Source organism: Anolis carolinensis, chromosome 1 (assembly GCF_035594765.1).
Source record: "Anolis carolinensis isolate JA03-04 chromosome 1, rAnoCar3.1.pri, whole genome shotgun sequence".
Classification (NCBI taxonomy): Eukaryota; Metazoa; Chordata; class Lepidosauria; order Squamata; family Dactyloidae; genus Anolis; species Anolis carolinensis.
Genome location: NC_085841.1, coordinates 238,084,964 through 238,102,172, shown reverse-complemented (window position 1 = coordinate 238,102,172; position 17,209 = coordinate 238,084,964). Strand labels below are relative to the sequence as shown.

The 17,209-nt window shown below is 43.2% G+C and overlaps 1 protein-coding gene across 3 annotated transcripts in view; it reads left to right on the top strand.

Annotated features, from left to right (window-relative positions):
- The first annotated feature begins 1,258 nt into the window (after positions 1-1,258).
- The window catches only part of fntb (farnesyltransferase, CAAX box, beta), a 30,104-nt gene continuing 14,153 nt past the window's right edge, over positions 1,259-17,209 (top strand). The window contains exons 1-2 of one of the 3 annotated variants that reach the window (XM_062967207.1): positions 1,259-1,519; positions 15,417-15,478. In XM_062967207.1, the coding sequence (XP_062823277.1) occupies positions 1,394-1,519; positions 15,417-15,478 (188 nt within the window). In that variant the 5' untranslated portion in view covers positions 1,259-1,393. Of the gene's footprint in view, positions 1,520-15,269; positions 15,289-15,416; positions 15,479-17,209 lie in introns of those variants that run through there. The other 2 variants (XM_008111613.3, XM_062967206.1) reach the window with 2 other exon arrangements.

Genomic DNA, 17,209 nt, shown 5'->3' with positions numbered 1-17,209 from the left:
GTTGTAAAGTAGCAATGAAAATAATTTTATGGTTGGGGGTCACCACAACATGAAACTGTATTAAGGGGTCGTGGCATTAGGAAGGTTGAGTACCACTGCTATACAGAATTTCCCACTTTCCCTCTCCCTTTACTCTCCAAACCAGACCAAGGGCCCTACAAAACAGTCATATAACCCAGAATATCTGCTTTGAACTGGGTTATCTGAGTCCACACTGCCATATATTCCAGGTCAAAGCAGAAAATGGGATTTTATTCAGCTGTGTGGAAAGGGGTTTCAGTATGTCAGACTGCACTCCAGAATTAATGCAGTTTGGTACCACTTTAACCACCGTGACTCAATGCTATGGAATCCTGGAAGTTGTAGTTTTGAATTATTTTTCGCTGTAGTGCTACTACAACACCCGGAATTCCAGAACATTGAGATAAGGCAAGTAAAAATGATATCAAACATGCTGCTGTGAGTTTTCCAAGCTGTATGGCCATGTTCCAGAAGCATCCTTTCCTGACATTTTGCCTGCATCTATGGCAGGCATTCTCAGAGGCTGTAGGGTCTGTTGGAAACTAAACAGAGGAATTCCAGACATGAATTAATCAGGGCCAGCTAACACCTCCCAACAAAGGATTCCCCCAGGCAATAAGCAGCCAGACTTTGAAGACAAAAGGCTATTCAATGCTAATCAATATGGCCAATTGAAATATTCAATTTCAACAGAAAGGAGGAAACCATGAAAATGAACAAAATAAAAACTCTAAAATCAGGACAGTATATAAAGAACAGCATTCAGAAAACGGGAATTCCAGACAAAAAAAACAATCAGGGCCAGCTAACACTTCCCCATAAAGTATTCCCCTAGGCAAGAAGCAGCCAGGCTTTGAAGCTGCAAGGCCATTAAATGCTAATTAAGCTGGCCAACTGCAACATTCACAGACAAGTTCGTTCTCCCACCCTGGACATTCCACAGATATATAAACCCCACTTGACTACTTTTCCAACAGATCTCACAACCTCTGAGGATGCCTGCCGTAGCGGTGGGCGAAACGTCAGGAGAGAATGCTTCTGGAAAATGGCCATACATCCCGGAAAAGTCACAGCAACCCAGTGATTCCGGCCATGAAAGCCTTCGACAACACATTGATATCAAACGGCATGAATTCAAGAGGCAAGCGGCTTGTATCAATGGACAAATCCCAGTGAGCACCGCGTGGGGGCGATAGCGGGCCGCTTGCTCTGCCGCTCTGTCCTCCAAGTAGACTTCAGCCGGAGAGGGGTCGCGAGCGACACGCGCCGCGCCTTCTTGTCCGCCGCGCCGCGCCGTAGCCGGGCTGTGTTCCCGCTGCCTCTCGCCTGCCAAGCCCCAGCCGCGCAGAGAAGCGGGTGCCTCCTCGGGATTATGGCGGCCGCCGCTCCCTCTCACCCAAGCGCCGACGGGAGGCGCCCACGACGAGGAGGCGGCACGGAGCCCGGCAGGGAGCGGCTCCAGGACGACGGGGCCCGGACCCTGACCTCGGTGGAGCAGGTGGGGAGCCTCCTTGGGCTGTCTCTTGGGCGGGGCCGGGCGACTACAAGCCCCAGGGTGCCTTGCGCGCGCGGCCTGCTCAAGGCGGTGGGGTCCTGGGAGATGTAGTTCTGCAAGGCCTTTCGCCTTCTCCCCAAGGGGGCCGGGGTTTCACCAAACTACAACTCTCAATACGTTTTTGGTGCCTCGCAAAGGCCGTGACAAAGTGCTATAAGATATACAGCACGTTCAAGATAAAAAGCAGTTACCAAAGTTATTGCCAAGCTCATGTGAAGAACAAAAACATTTCAAGTGAGAGGTACATTTCGAACAGGACGAACAAGTTAATGCATTGTGTTGTCGAAGGCTTTCGTGGCCAGAATCACTGGGTTGCTGTGTGTTTTCCGGGCTGTATGGCCATGTTCCAGAAGCATTATCTCCTGACGTTTCGCCTGCATCTTTATATATCTGTGGAAGGTCCAGGTTGGGAAAAAGAACTCTTGTCTGTTGGAGGGAAGTGTGACTGTCGCGATTAATTGCCTTGATTAGCATTGAAAAGCCTTGCAGCTTTTTTACCTTCCAAGTCCTAGTTTTCATTGGCATATCTTCAGATGATATCTCATGTACTGAGATCAGAGCCGGCCCTAGGTAATTTTCAAGTGTGTAGGCAAACAGAATTTTGGGGCTCCTGCCAAAAAATAAAAGAGTTGTATAAGCGAAAATGTTGGATAATAAGGAAGGATTAAGGAAAAGCCTATTAAATATCAAATTGCATTATAATTTTACAAATTAAGCACCAAAACATCATGTTTTACAACAAATCAATAGAAAAAGCAGTTCAATGCATGGTAATGTTATGTAGGAATTACTATATTTGCGAATTTAGCACTAAACATTGAACAGGGATATTGGGTAGTGTGGACTTAGATAACCCAGATAGCCCTCAGTATTAAAAAAAACTCTAAAATCAGGACAATAAATAAAGAACAACACTCTGAAAACAGAAGAAATCCAGACAGTAAACAATCAGGGACAGCTAACACCTCCGAAAAAAATATTCTCCCAGGCAAGAAGAAGCCAGGCCTTGAATCCACAGGGCCATTAACTGCTAATCAAGGTGATTAATTACAACATTCACACCTGCTTCAAAGAAGAGTTCTTTCTCCCACCCTGGACCTTCTACAGATATATAAACCCCACATACCTAACTTCCAAGTTCCCACAGACCTCACAATCTCTGAAGGCCCCAAAGGTGGGCTCACGTGGTGCGAAGGTGGGTCCGCGCCGGCCGGAAGGCCCAGCGTGGCCACCGGAAGGCCCGAAGGAGAAGGAGGTGGAGAGTGGAGTCCTCCTCCCAGGACGATGGCGCCCCCGGGACGATGGCGCCACAGGCGAGTGCCTAGTTCGCCTTATGGTTGGACCGCCTCTGACTGAGATGGATGAACATTTCTGACTTATGAGAACTCTAAGATGAATCGATCATGTATTGTCGAAGGATTTCATGGCCAGAATCACTGGGTTGCTGTGAGTTTTCCGGACTGTATGGCCATGTTCCGGAAGCATTATCTCCTGATCTATGGCAGGCATCCTCGGAGGTTGTGAGGTCTGTTTGAAAGTAGGCAAGTGGGATTTATATATCTGTGAAATGTCCAGAGTGAGAGAAAGAACTCTTTATCTGTTGGAGGCAGGCCCGTAGCCAGGATTTTGATTGGGGGGGGATTTTAGTTGGGGGGGGGCTGACACTGGGTGAGAAAGGATCTACTCTAGCAAACCTTTTGTATTGTTATCTCAAAACCCCCTTGCATATGGGATATATTGAGCATTGTGATCAGATCATGATATGAATAAACATAACAGTTTAAATAATAAATGTAAAGCCTTCTTGCGGACCAACCCCGGCTACATGCCTGGTTGGAGGCAAGTGTGAATGTTTAAATTGACCACCTTGGTTAGGATGGAATAGCCTGGCAGCTTCAAAGCCTGGCTGTTCCCTGCTTGTGGAAATCCTTTGTTTAAAAAACTTTAAAATCAGGACAGTAAATAAACAACTATGCTCAGAAGACAGGGGAATTCAAGACATGAAACAATCAGGGCCAGTTAACACCCCCCAACAAAGGATTCCCCCAGGCAGGGAACAGCCAGGCTTTGAAGCTGTCAGGCTATTAAATGTTAATCAAGTTGGTCTATTGCAGCATTCACACTTGACTCAAACAGAAAAGAATTATTTCCCTCACCCAGGACATACCACAGATACATATATAAACCTCCCTTGCCTAGTTTCCAACATACCTTACAACCCCTGAGGATGCCTGCCATAGATGAGGGTGAAACATCAGGAGAGAATTCTTCTGGAACATGGCCATACAACCTGGAAAACTCACAGCAACCCAGTGATTCCTGCCATGAAAGCCTTCAACAACACATCATAATAATTGTTATTTTTTACCTGCCTCTCCTCTAGGCAGGGCACAGCATAGTTAAAAACACATAATTATAAAACATTATGTAAAAGACCTATATTAAAAGGTATTCCTATGAAATGTATATATTAAAGTGCACAAGAAATTATTCTACTACTTCTGTTGTAGATAACCTATTCAATTGTGCCTTTTAGACCTGGGCTTCTTAATTTTTTTTCATATGCAGCCCCTTTCTGCCTGAGAAATTTTTAATGTGATTTTTTATACATTATGTAAAGGTTTTCCCCTGACATTAAGTCCAGTCATGTCTGACTCTGCGGGTTGGTGCTCATCTCCATTTCTAAGCTGAAAAGCCAGCATTGTCCACAGACACCTCCAAGGTCATGTGACCAGCATGACTGCATGGAGCGCCGTTACTTTCCCACCAGAGTGGTACCTATTGATCTACTCACACTTGTATGTTTACGAACTGGTAGGTTGGCGGAAGCTGGAGTTAACAGCGAGAACTCACTCCGTTCCCCGGATTCAAATCACCAGCCTTTTGGTCAGCAAGTTCAGCAGCTCAGTGGTTTAGTCTACTGCGCCACTGGGGGCTCTGGGATTTTATACATTAAAGGGATATAAATAGATATACAAACCAAACAATGACTCAGATTGGATGGCCATCTGTCAGGGGTACTTTGATAGTGCTTTTCCCGCGTTGCAGGGGGTTGAACTCGATGGCCCATGTGATCTCTTCCAACTCGATGATTCTATTTTTCTGTGATAACAAACCAGCATTTTCAAGGCTTGCTAAAGAGGTTGAGTTTTCTTTTTGTGAAGCATTTTCTGTAGAATCCACTGTGAACACTGCATGTTGTTGCTAACAGGGTGTAAAAGGGTGAAATTCAGAAACCTTTTACTGTTGCCACATTTTGGGGACCCAAACATTGAGCTAAGGGTGTTAAGAACCACAGTTGAAGAAGCAGTGCTTTAGAACAGTAGTTCCCAACCTTTTTTTGACCAGGTACCACTTGGCCAGGGACCACTTTGACCACTTTCCAACATTAGTACCAAAAGGGTTACGAAACAGTTTTTGGTCAACTTTGGTTTGGTTATTTGGGGTGCTGATTTAGAAAATTGCATTAGATAGACCACATCAGCTTTTATGATACAAAACATATGCCATCCAGTAGTTGCCATCTGCTTGCCCACAGAAAACCATATTTAATAGTCTAGAGCTGATGTGGTCTATCCAGTGCAATTTTCTGAATCAGCACCCCAAATAACCCCAGGAACAGGCCCAAAAACGAAGGCACCAAGAAAAAAAAAGTTGGTTGAGCTGTGTTATTATCTGTAGTAGTAACAGTGGGGCCACAGACCATACCTTAATTCTTGCGGACCACTGGTATTTCCTGGATCACAGGTTGGGAACCACTGCTTTAGAAAATAACTAGGGAGAGAAAATTATGTGCCAATATTTCACATAGTTTGTAAATACAAGTCCCTCATATGTAAGGTTGCATATTCCCCATATCAGCCTCTGAAGACCTTCTTCCAAGAATAAAGCACTTTTATTCAAACAATTTCTGCTGCTCTGAGAGCTTTGTAGCAACTGCCTAGTGGGTGAATGTTCTTGCATTCATGCTCCTGCTGTCCATGAGAACATGCTCTTTGGGAAAATGGAATTTCAGGATATTATTCAAAAGGAGTGCTTTCGCTGTCCTCATTTGTGAATACTCATTTGCAGCCCATTTATGGTTTCAGTCATAATTATGCTTAGCTTATTCCTACCGGTAATGGCGCTCCATGTAGTCATACCAGCCACATGACCTTGGAGGTGTCTACGGACAACGCCGGCTCTTCGGCTTAAAAATGGAGATGAGCACCAACCCCCAGAGTTGGACACGACTGGACTTAACATCAGGGGAAACCTTTACCTTTACCTTTTTAGGGTATCTAGAACAGGTTACATCTTTAACGAAAATGGCTACTACATTATCCTGTAACTTGAAAGCTTATCTAGAGTTACAGTAACAGAATTTGTCCTAATAAAGTATACGAGTCAGACCTTTTTTTGCATTTTTTTAAAACCTTGTGCCAACAAAATGACAACTGTTTGCTATAATGAAGTGTTAGTAGATTGATAAAGGATAAAAATATTATTTGTTATTTCCTATTTCCTTGCCCAGTTTGACCACAGAAATACCCATAGGGGCCACTTTTTTTTGCGTAAGGCAACCCTATCATGGGTTTTTTAAATGTAGATACTTTTTTCTCTGTCTCATGTACAGTGGAGTAATAGATAAAACATGTCACACTAGAGAGTGAGCAGCTTCATCATGTTTTTGATTGTAGTATTAGGCCTTAAAATACTGCTTTGGTTTTTGTAAGTATGAGAACAAAGCTGGTGCCAGGGTCTGCCACAGGTTCTGTTTCCTTTGTCTGTATCTCTGTTGTGTACTCTGTTGCTTCTTGGAATTGGATTTCTATCTAAGCAAAAGCTGGCTTGCCAGCCAGGCATCATTGTTCTAGGATGTGATGTGGCCCTTATGCTCTTGGTTGGGAATGTGAGAACCCCTACCCGTCTTCTCTTGTATTCTTTTTTGCCTCTGTCCTGTAGATTATTCCTAATTCAGGTTGTGCAGCTGGTTTCACCCTCTTCTTCCTTGGGTGGGTGTTGTGATCTGGGAAATACCTGATTTAATTCCCTAAACTTTTAGGTTTCTGTCCAACAAGTCTGAACAGATATACCTAGATCATCAAGCTCAGATATAGACAATGGATTTCAGGTATGTTTTGGATGAAAGATAAAGGGATATACAGGTATGATTACCTGGCAGTAAGCTTCTGCTTTAACAAAGTGGTAGTAAGAGTATCATATAGTTGCACAATTGTGTCCAGAAAGATCCCCATTGTGTGACTGAGGCTAATAGAGAACTGAACGTTATTACAATTTTTGTAATCTTATCAGGCTCTTGTTAATGAGAACACATACCAAAAGTGTGATCCTAATTATGGAAGAGGGTTTGGGAGACATGTTGGCAAAAAAAACTACAATGCAGTTTCCAGACAAGGTTGAAAAAACCCCCACTTTTTATGACAAAAAGTTGTATGCTTTTGAAAATGCAGATGTATCACAGTATAAAGCACAGACCCTTATATTTAATATGGCATACAAACATATGTATTTATTATTGTGTAGTGCAGCCTTTTAAATAAAAATTGGCTCACAAAATATTGTGAACAAGAAGGGATGTATTTCCATGCTGAGTTCAGAAAAATGGCAGAACATTTTGTCCTTCCTCTGCAAACCAAATGACTTGTTCACATGGAATTTCTATATGTCTTTGGCTACTAAATTTGTACTCAACACAAAATTAAACATTTTCAGTATTATAACCAGTAAACTAGCCCTTTCTTAATCTTGGGACCTATAGATTGTTGGATTATATAATAATAATAATAATAATAATAATAATAATAATAATAATAATAATAATAATAATAATAATTTTATTCTCATATCCCGCCCCATCTCCCCAGAGGGACTCGGGGCGGCTTACATGGGGCCATGCCCAGACACGACAGCACAAATCAGATAAAACATTAAACCGAGCAGTAAAACTTCAACATGATTAAAAACAGTCATAAAAGTCAATATACACAATAATATTAAAATCCCGATTTGGGTCAAAAGATCCAGGCCAAGGTGCAAAGCAATATCAAGTTATCAGGGAGGGATAATTATACAGCAAGTGTAATACTTAAAGTGCTGAATGAATCCTAAAAACAATCCGGAGGGTCTACTGCTTAATAGGTAAATAACATGATCCCACAAGGATCAGTCAACAAAGGCCTTCTGGAACAGCCAAGTTTTCAGGCTCTTCCTGAAAGAAAGTAGGGTAGGGGCCTGCCTAATCTCCCTGGGGAGCGAGTTCCACAGCTGGGGGGCCACGGCGGAGAAGGCCCTCTCCCTCGTCCCCACCAACTGCAACTGTGAAGTTGGTGGAAGCGAGAGGAGGGCCTCCCCCGACGAGCGAAGAGGTCGTGCGGGTTCATAGGGGGAAATGCGGTCTCGAAGGTAGGTGGGTCCCAAACCGTTAAGGGCTTTGTAGGTGATAACCTGCACCTTGAATTGGGCTCGGAAAATAAATGGCAGCCAGTGGAGCTCTTTAAACAGCGGCGTTGAGCGCACCCTGTAATCTGCCCCAGTTAGAAAGCTGGCTGCCGATCGTTGTACTAGTTGTAGTTTCCGAGCCGTCTTCAAAGGCAGCCCCACGTAGAGCGCATTGCAGTAATCCAGTCTAGAGGTAACTAAGGCATGGACCACCATGGTCAGATCTGACTTCTCGAGGTATGGTCGCAGCTGGCGCACAAGTTTTAGTTGTGCAAAGGCCCTCCCAGCCACGGCCGACACCTGGGCCTCAAGTGTCAGCGCAGAGTCCAGGAGGACCCCCAAGCTGCGGACCTGCGCCTTCAGGGGGAGTGCGACCCCGTCAAGCACAGGTTGCCACCCAATACCCCGATCAGACGTACAACTGACCTGGAGGACCTCTGTCTTGTCAGGATTGAGCTTTTGGGGGACAAAATGGAACCTTGCGGGACCCCACAGGTCAATGGCCAGGGGTCCGAGCAGGTGTCCCCCAGCTTCACCAACTGGGAACGGCCCTCTAGGAAGGACTGGAGCCACTGCAATGCAGTGCCCCCAAGGCCCATCCCAGAGAGCCGTCCCAGAAGGATACCATGGTCGATGGTATCGAAAGCCGCTGAGATGTCCAAGAGAACCAGCAGGGTCACACTCCCCCTGTCCAGCTCTCTGCGGAGGTCATCCACCAAGGCGACCAAAGGCGTCTCGGTACTGTAGCCAGGTCTGAAACCAGACTGCGATTGGTTCAGAAAATCCGTATCTTCCAAGAATCCCTGGAGCTGGGAAGCAACCACCCGCTCCAAGACCTTGCCCAAGAATGGAAGGTTAGAGATTGGTCTGTAGTTACTGAGGTTAGCCGGATCCAATGAGGCTTTCTTCAAAACAGGCCTCACCACAGCTTGTTTTAGGCCAGATGGAAATATGCCCTGCTTCAAAGAGGCATTGATTATTCTCACAAACCAATCAACTAGCCCTCCACTGGCTTGTTTTAAGAGCCAAGATGGGCAAGGGTCAAGGGCACAGGTGGTCGCCCTCACCGCTCCAAGAATCTTATCCACATCATCAGGCTGCACAAGCTGAAACGAATCCCACAAGATCGAACAGACAGATGCCTCGGTTACCTCACCTGCCAATGCATCAAGGCCGGCGTCTAAGTCGGAACGAATCAGAGCGACTTTGTCTGCAAAATGGTGAGCGAACTCGCTACGCCGAGTTGACGAGATGTCGGGTGCTCCCCCGACCTGAGGAGGGTGGAGGAGCTCCCCAACAACTCAAAACAACTCTGAAGATCTATTTGTTGCAGACGCGATGTGGGCAGTCGAGAAAACTTTCCTGGCTGCCTGCAACGCCGCGGAATAGGCCCTAATAGCGGCTCTAGACCGTGCTAGGTCAGATACGGCACGAGTTGTCCGCCAGCGGCACTCTAGTCTCCTTCTCGCACGTTTCATCTCCGCCAGCTCCCCAGTAAACCAGGGAGCTGGGGCAACTCCACGCAGGGAGAGGGGACGCTCAGGAGCGATCGTGTCTATTGCCCTGGACAACTCGCCATTATAACGAGTGACCAGGGCATCGACAGGATCGTCAGCTTCCATGGTAGACAGATCCCCAAGAGACCTCAGGAATCTCTCAGGATCCATAAGTCTCCTGGGGCGGACCATCTTAATTGGTCCACCACCCCTGCGGAGGTTGGAAGAGACGGTTAGTCTTAAACTGATTAGATAGTGGTCGGACCATGACAATGGAAGAATAATTTGCTCTTCCACTCCGACCAAACCATCGCCCGCAACAAAAACCAGGTCGAGTGTATGTCCAGCTTGATGAGTGGGACCCGATATTATTTGGGACAGACCCATGGTCGTCATGGCGGCCATGAATTCCTGAGCTGCACCTGTCAAGGTGGTCTCAGCATGAATGTTGAAGTCGTCCAGCGCCAACAGGCGCTGGGAACCCAACACCACGCTAGAAACCACCTCTGCTAGCTCAGGCAGGGAGACTGCTGTGTCGCAGGGTGGACGGTACACCAGCAGAATCCCCAAACTGTCCCGGGTACCCACCTTCAAGTGGAGACACTCAAACCCGACCGATTGCAAAGCGACGCATCTGACCAGGGCGATGGACTGCCTAAAGACCACCGCAACCCCACCTCCCCGCCCTCCTGGCCTGGCCTGCTGATGCACCCCGAAACCCGGAGGACAAAGCTGGGTAAGACTAACCCCACCCAGATCATCCAACCAGGTTTCGGTGATGCAGGCCAGATCCGCATGTTCATCCATGATTAGATCCTGGATAATAGATGATTTACCTTTGACGGATCTGGCATTAAACAGCAGGACCTTCAGCCGGGAGGGGCTACCATGGAGGCTACCTATCCTTCTCCAGGGTCGCAAAAACCCTGTTGCGCTTCTCCCTGGAAATTCGTTGACGGCAATTCCTCCTCCTCCCCCACACGACCTCGATGGAGCCACCCCCGCCTGTTCCTCACCCCCCAAGGAGTCTGGCTCAATTGGAGCATCCTTAAGAGAATCTAGTCAGCTCCCTGGATCCAAAAGGTTACTAGACACACCATCTAACTTAACTTCAAAAGAAGGGGATAAATGGGGCCTACTGGAAAAATGTAGTGAGGTTGAAGAGGGTGAAAGTTGCTGGTCTGGTACGGAAAAGGATTGGGCCAGAGTCTCTAATTGAGACTTTTCTAAAGGGGGGAGCCTATGCTGAGGACTACACATCCTATTATCTCTGGGCCTAACAGATGGTTGAGTGTGTAAAGATAGGTTGGCCACCAAAGGGCGAATCACGGGGTCCACAAATACTCTTCTAATGGTAATGCCCCATGAGAGCAGCCGGAACCTAAGGGCCCATAATTACAACTCCCGCTATCCCCAGTCAGCATAACAGATATTCATGCCGGTTGAAATGAATTTCATTCTTCTACATGCTTATGGAAGGTACAGGAAATTTGTCCTTTTTTTCATTTGACCAACTTAAACTTGAAGATACTACTAGTTTAGGAGCTGCTATTTAAAGGATAGGAACAAACATGTACCTTATGTGTGTTGTGTACTTCTTCACAAACACATCACATTACTGGGCCACAGAGAAAAAATAAACACAAAACACCCTTTAAACCAACAGATTTAGTTTATCATATATTTTCATGATTATTGACTATTCCTTTCCAAACTACAAAAGATTTCATTTCACAATGAATCTCTGGATTTTACACATGCTGTAAGAACCTTTCTATATATGTTTTTCTCAGACTCATATAGTAACATTTCTGAAATCAAACATAATAGAGCTACCATTCTGTTAGGCTGTCATATTTGTCATGTATTGTAATTACCCCACAGTACCTTAGTGATATTATGCGCAGAGTCAAAGTACCTCTTTAAAAGTCTCTGAAATCTGATGGAGGGATGATATTGTTTGTGCTTAGTAGAAGACATTCTAAACTTGGAATTGGAAGGCTCTGTAACATAGTAAGAAATATATGCTTTACAATTCCTGGAAATAAACTGAGACAGGAGAGGCATCTGATTAATGGATTATAGTAATTCTTAGTTGCTGATTAGCTAGGTGGGTCGTTCATCTCTCTTGGTATTAAATGGCTAGTGAATATGTGGTAAGAATCTGTGTTGGTGGACTTCTTGCTTGAAATACTTTTATGCTAAGAGGTGCCTGTACTTTCATATGTAGATGGCAGAAAGGCTGTACAGTAATCTGTATAGTCAGCCCTTCACATTTATGGGTTTGACTTTTTAGGATGTGATTATTCTAATATTTGATTAACATGGTATCTCTAGGAGTCTGTAGGCCCAGCAGTGTGACTCCTTGACCATAAAATTAGCTCCGAGGATCTCGATCAGGCATGGGCAAACTTAGATCCTCCAGATGTTTTGCACTTCAGCTTACCAGCTGTTTGGAATTGTGGGAGTTGAAGTCCAAAACACCTGGAGGGCTAAAGTTTTCTCATGCCTGATCTAGAGAATCTTATAGACAATAGTTTTTAGGCATTTATAGGTCCTCCAGTGCAAATATATGGGTAGTGTCAGGTAGAAGTTGACCAGAGTCGTGCTAGAGGACCTAGGTATTCCTAGAAAAGTGTTATCTTGACTAAAAAAAAGTTTTAAAAACATTGCAGTGTTCCTATTTTCATGTAGTCCTATGCCCCTAACTCCAGCAAATGTGGAGATTATATTGTACAGTAGAGTCTCACTTATCCAACATAAACGGGCCGGCAGAACGTTGGATAAGCGAATATGTTGGATAATAAGGAGGGATTAAGGAAAAGCCTATTTAACATCAAATTACATAATGATTTTACAAATTAAGCACCAAAACATCATGTTTTACAACAAATTTGGCAGAAAAAGCAGTTCAATACACAGCAATGTTATGTAGTAATTACTGTATTTACGAATTTAGCACCAAAACATCAGTAGTAAAGAAGAGAGCCAAAATTATCCCATAAACACAAGCTTAACACCATTTGCTTTCCACTACTAATTCTATCACTTCTTTGGGCTAAATTCTCTGTTTCCTATCATGATAAACATTTACAACAATTTTTCTAGCAGAATAAAATTGTGTTTTGCAGTTTGTTTGTTTTTTTATATGGCTGGTGGCATAATTTTTAAGAATTTAATTTTTGACCCAGGAAATCTTGGGGATAGCCTGTTAAACCCTTCTCAGAATGCTTCAGTGGCTTGTGCCAACAAAGATTTTTGTGTCCTCCTAAAACAAGACAATCCATTTCCAGAATGTGATAACAATAAACACTGGTGTTGAAACATTTCAGTTTTGAGGTTATGAATTTCTGAAACTCATTATAAACATAGATCTAAAATCTAGTTTAAACTACATAGTGGCTGAGAAATATCCGTAGTGGTAACTTTACCAAAACCTTGTGGAGAGGTTTCTTTGAATGCTTGTTTTTATTTTCTTCTTTCAAAATAAATGTAAGTAAAAGTCAGTCTGACACTTTCTTTCAGTTGCTATGAACCACTGGAGGATGCAGGGGATAACTTTCCAGGACTGATGATGAACTCATAGGGCTCTGGATTGTTGTTTGTTGTGTAAAATGTTGATGCATTAATATGTTCTAACTTTGTCTATGCTGAAGTAGTGAAAATTAATTACAGCAAATGGAAATATTAATGTAATTATGGGAAAACCTGGATTCTGTAATCAATTGTCTAGATGGGCAATGTGCATTTTTAATTTATGAAATAATTGGTGTTTGTCAATGTTTTATCATGAAGGTGCAGAAGAAACCATGGGAAAATGTTCAAAATCCTGGTTACTTGCTGAATGCGTGTGAACTTCCCCCCAATCCTGCGTTCTGAATCTGGGAGGAAATGAAATACTTTTCCTAATGTTTTGGAGAGGTGGTTATTCCACCCCCCCCCCCCAATCAAAACAAATATAGCTGGCAAGATAGTTCTTTTTATTAGAAGCCCAGCATGACCAGTCTTGGATTTGGGGGCTGATTGCTGGCTTGTGTTGCTCTCACTGTTAAGGCCAAAGCCGTAGAAATTACACTTGTCATCCCATTGACATGATTACTGGCTTGGGCTTGGGCTTCCTTACTGGAGACCTGAGATGTTTCTAAAGGGGAATCTGTGCTCAATTGTCTCTCTCTGGAATCTGACCTTTAATGGAGAAGGGAGCATTTTTCAAATCTGAGAAACGGCGAGAAAATACAAGAGTGTTGACAGATTTAGCAGAGAAATGTTAATTGGAATTGTAAATACGATTCTATTTTACTAGCTCCAAAGATATCTGCAACCTGAGCTGTCCATTTCCCCTTTCTGTCATTATTGACCTTCTGTCTAGCTTGCCCTGTGGATACTCAGTCTGGGCATTTCATTGTATTAGGCAAGTTATTGAAATTACCGGTAGGCTGGTACAGGTACAAATTTTTGAGAGAACTTTGTTTATCCAGCCATCTGAATTGTTTGAGCTCCTTCCTTTCTTTTTTACCCATTATTGAATTCGCTGACACACAGGTTTTTCAGATTGCTGTTTAACATTTTTTGTTGTCTGTTTGGCTTTTTAAATATTGTCAGCAGTTTAATTCCATTTTAATGTTGGCTCTCTGTATGTTTTAATTATATTGTATTTATTTTGATTTGTAACCCACTTTGAGTTCCAGTGTTTGAAGAAAGATGAGGTACAAATGAAAATGTTCCTTTGTCTCCTACAGCGAATCTGGCCTGAGAATAATAATTTATTTTATTTATAAATTGTCTCCCATATAAGGACTTAAGGCAACTCATACATTGAAATGATTGCAATATACTGTGTGGTAGTGTAAAAATCTAGACCTTTTAGTCAAAAAATTAACCTGAAAGATGTGGGTTGACATCCATAAGTCAATGTAAGTATTGTACTGCCACCCCTTCCCTTCATTGAATAACTCTCAACTTATCCATTGGTCATATCAAAACTCATAATGCTATGTAACATGATTTTTGTTCCTGGGTTATAAATGTCATTTCCTAATTGGTTATATAATAAAACATGGAAAAAAAAAGCTTATTAACTTTCAAAAAGTGTGTTTTGTGGGACATCCTGCAGCACATTTTGCTATAGTTTTTCAATGATTCTCGCATTGAGTTTCAACCGATTCAACATAGTTTGTGACAGACACAAAAACAAAGTATAACAACTACGGTACTTTCAAAGTAAGTACAGCACAATTAAACAAGAAATAACATTTTCAAACCAGGAACAGAAATGTGTGTTCCTTGATGACTACTGTTGCTATAAATCTGCTTTCATTCAAGTCAGACCATTGGATTATCTCACTCAATGTTTTTTATGCCGACAGCAGCTTCACAGGGTTCACATATGGATCTTTCCTAGTCCTCCCTAGAGATCTCAGAGATTGATCCTAGGACTTTTTGAAGGCATTGAGGGCACTCGACATTTGTGGTTCCTTAGTATAGGAAGCTTGAGTTTAGATCTTAAAGTCATCATCTGTTGCTTTGCACCAGCCTCTGTGTTGAGTTTCTGAACTGGAATTGCAGTAGCTCTTCTGCATTCTGACATCAACTATTCTTGGCTGTTCCTAGACACTTGGTTACATTGCATGCAATGCCATATTTCTTCCTTGTGTTGTGATCAAAATTGCTTAGGCAGTGCTGTGCTCTGGATGCATTTGAGCAGGGATTGATAACCTGGTGCCACCAGAGGTTTTGGACTACAATTCCAGTTAACCCAAGCCAGCATAGCCAATGGTGAGGGGTTGTGGGAGCTGTTGTGCATAGCTTCACATTTCCCATTGCTGCTTTAGGATTTTTACATGTTCGTACTAACATGTATTCTCTCCCTTCCCTCTTTCCTTTAATGTCTTTTCCATCTGCAGACAAAAGTAGAAGACATAGTCCAAGAAGTCTTTGATGCTTACAAGACAAATCATCATGACAGGTAAGTTGCTATACCTGTGCAGCATTTCCTCCTCTGTGTTGTTTTTGTAACCTTCAAGTCATTTCTGATTTATGGCAGCCCTAAGGCAAATCTATCATGAGGCTTTCTTGGCAAGATTTGTTGAGAGGAAGTTTTCATTTGCTTTTCCCTGAGGCTGAGAGACTGAGAACAAAGATTTGAAACCTGGTCTCTAAAGTTGCAGTACTATACCGTGCTGACTCCTTACACAGTCAAAGCAGAACAGATGCTAAGAATTTTGTATTTTAATTTGCCTACCAATACTGATTTGTGTGCAGATTTTGGGAACAACTTTGCTACTCTAGCAGAAATTGTTGAGAAGTGCCCCATTATCCCCAAGGAGAACTAGGACAGGTGAAGAAGTGGATGAGGAAGCCTCCTCATATGAAGTTCTTTGGATTCCTTTGTATTATTACATAATATTTTGTTAATGTGATGCACCCACCTTTAGAATAGGGTGTGCAGTTCTGGTCATTCCAGTGCCTGCTGGATATACTACACCTTGTATTTATTTATATATTGTCTTTCTTATAATAAGAGTCCTAAAGTAGTTCATGATATTCTGAGCAGAATGGCAAAAAGCAAGAGCTTAGTCTGTCCCAGAAGAGCCTAAAAGAAACACTGGCCCTCTCTATTTGCTGTAGCTCTGCCTCTGGCCATTTGAATGCCTGGCTGGGGAAATGGTGACAATGCACAGGGGCAGCTGGCCCACTGAGGGGACACTGGTGCTTTCTCCTTTCTCAGGAATGTTCCTCGACTTATCCATGGCTTATATCAAAATCCACAATTTTAGCACCAAAACCTATCATCAACTTATACTTTAAATTGATTTATACAGGAGTATACGGCAAGTAACCAGAGCCCCCGGTGGTGCAGCGGGTTAAACCACTGAGCTACTGAATTTGCTGACTGAAAGGTTGGCAGTTCAAACCCGGGGAGCGGAGTGAGCGCTTGCTGTTAGCCCCAGCTTCTGCTAACCTAGCAGTTCGAAACATGAAAATGTGAGTAGATCAATAGGTATCGCTCCGGTGGGAAGGTAACGGCACTCCATTCAATCATGCCGGCCACATGATCTTGGAGGTGTCTACGGACAACGCCGGCTCTTCGGCTTAGAAATGGAGATGAGCACCAACCCCCAGAGTCAGACATGACTAGACTTAACGTCAGGGGAAAACCTTTACCTTTACCTATATGGCAAGTTAAAATAAAATAGCATTAAAACAATGGAAAGTACAACAGTTAAAAAGTGGGTTAGAAGTAGGTGTAAAAATGTGCATTCCTGTTGTTAATAATATGTGTGTTGTATGTAAATCTGTGATCAGGTCTGATACTCGCTCCAGTGTGTGTGTCTAGTTGTCCCTCACAGATCTTCTCTAGTTGGCTTGTTCACCTCAGTTTTAGCTCCTTTTTCTGCTCTCTGAACAGCCTTGTCCATATATATATATATATATATATATATATATATATATATATATATATATAAAAAATAAAATCTCATCTGGCTACTCATTCTGCCACTCATTTCATCATTATTTCATTTCTTTTTTAAAAGTTATTGTTTTTACATTCCAAAACAATGTTTAGATTTCATTGACCTCATAGTGGATGGATTTGACTGTCTAGTAGATGCAGAGCCAAGTATTTGTTGAGGAATTTACTCAGGAATCAACATACAGACTTGAGTATCATGGGATGCTATGGCTGCTGTCCCAG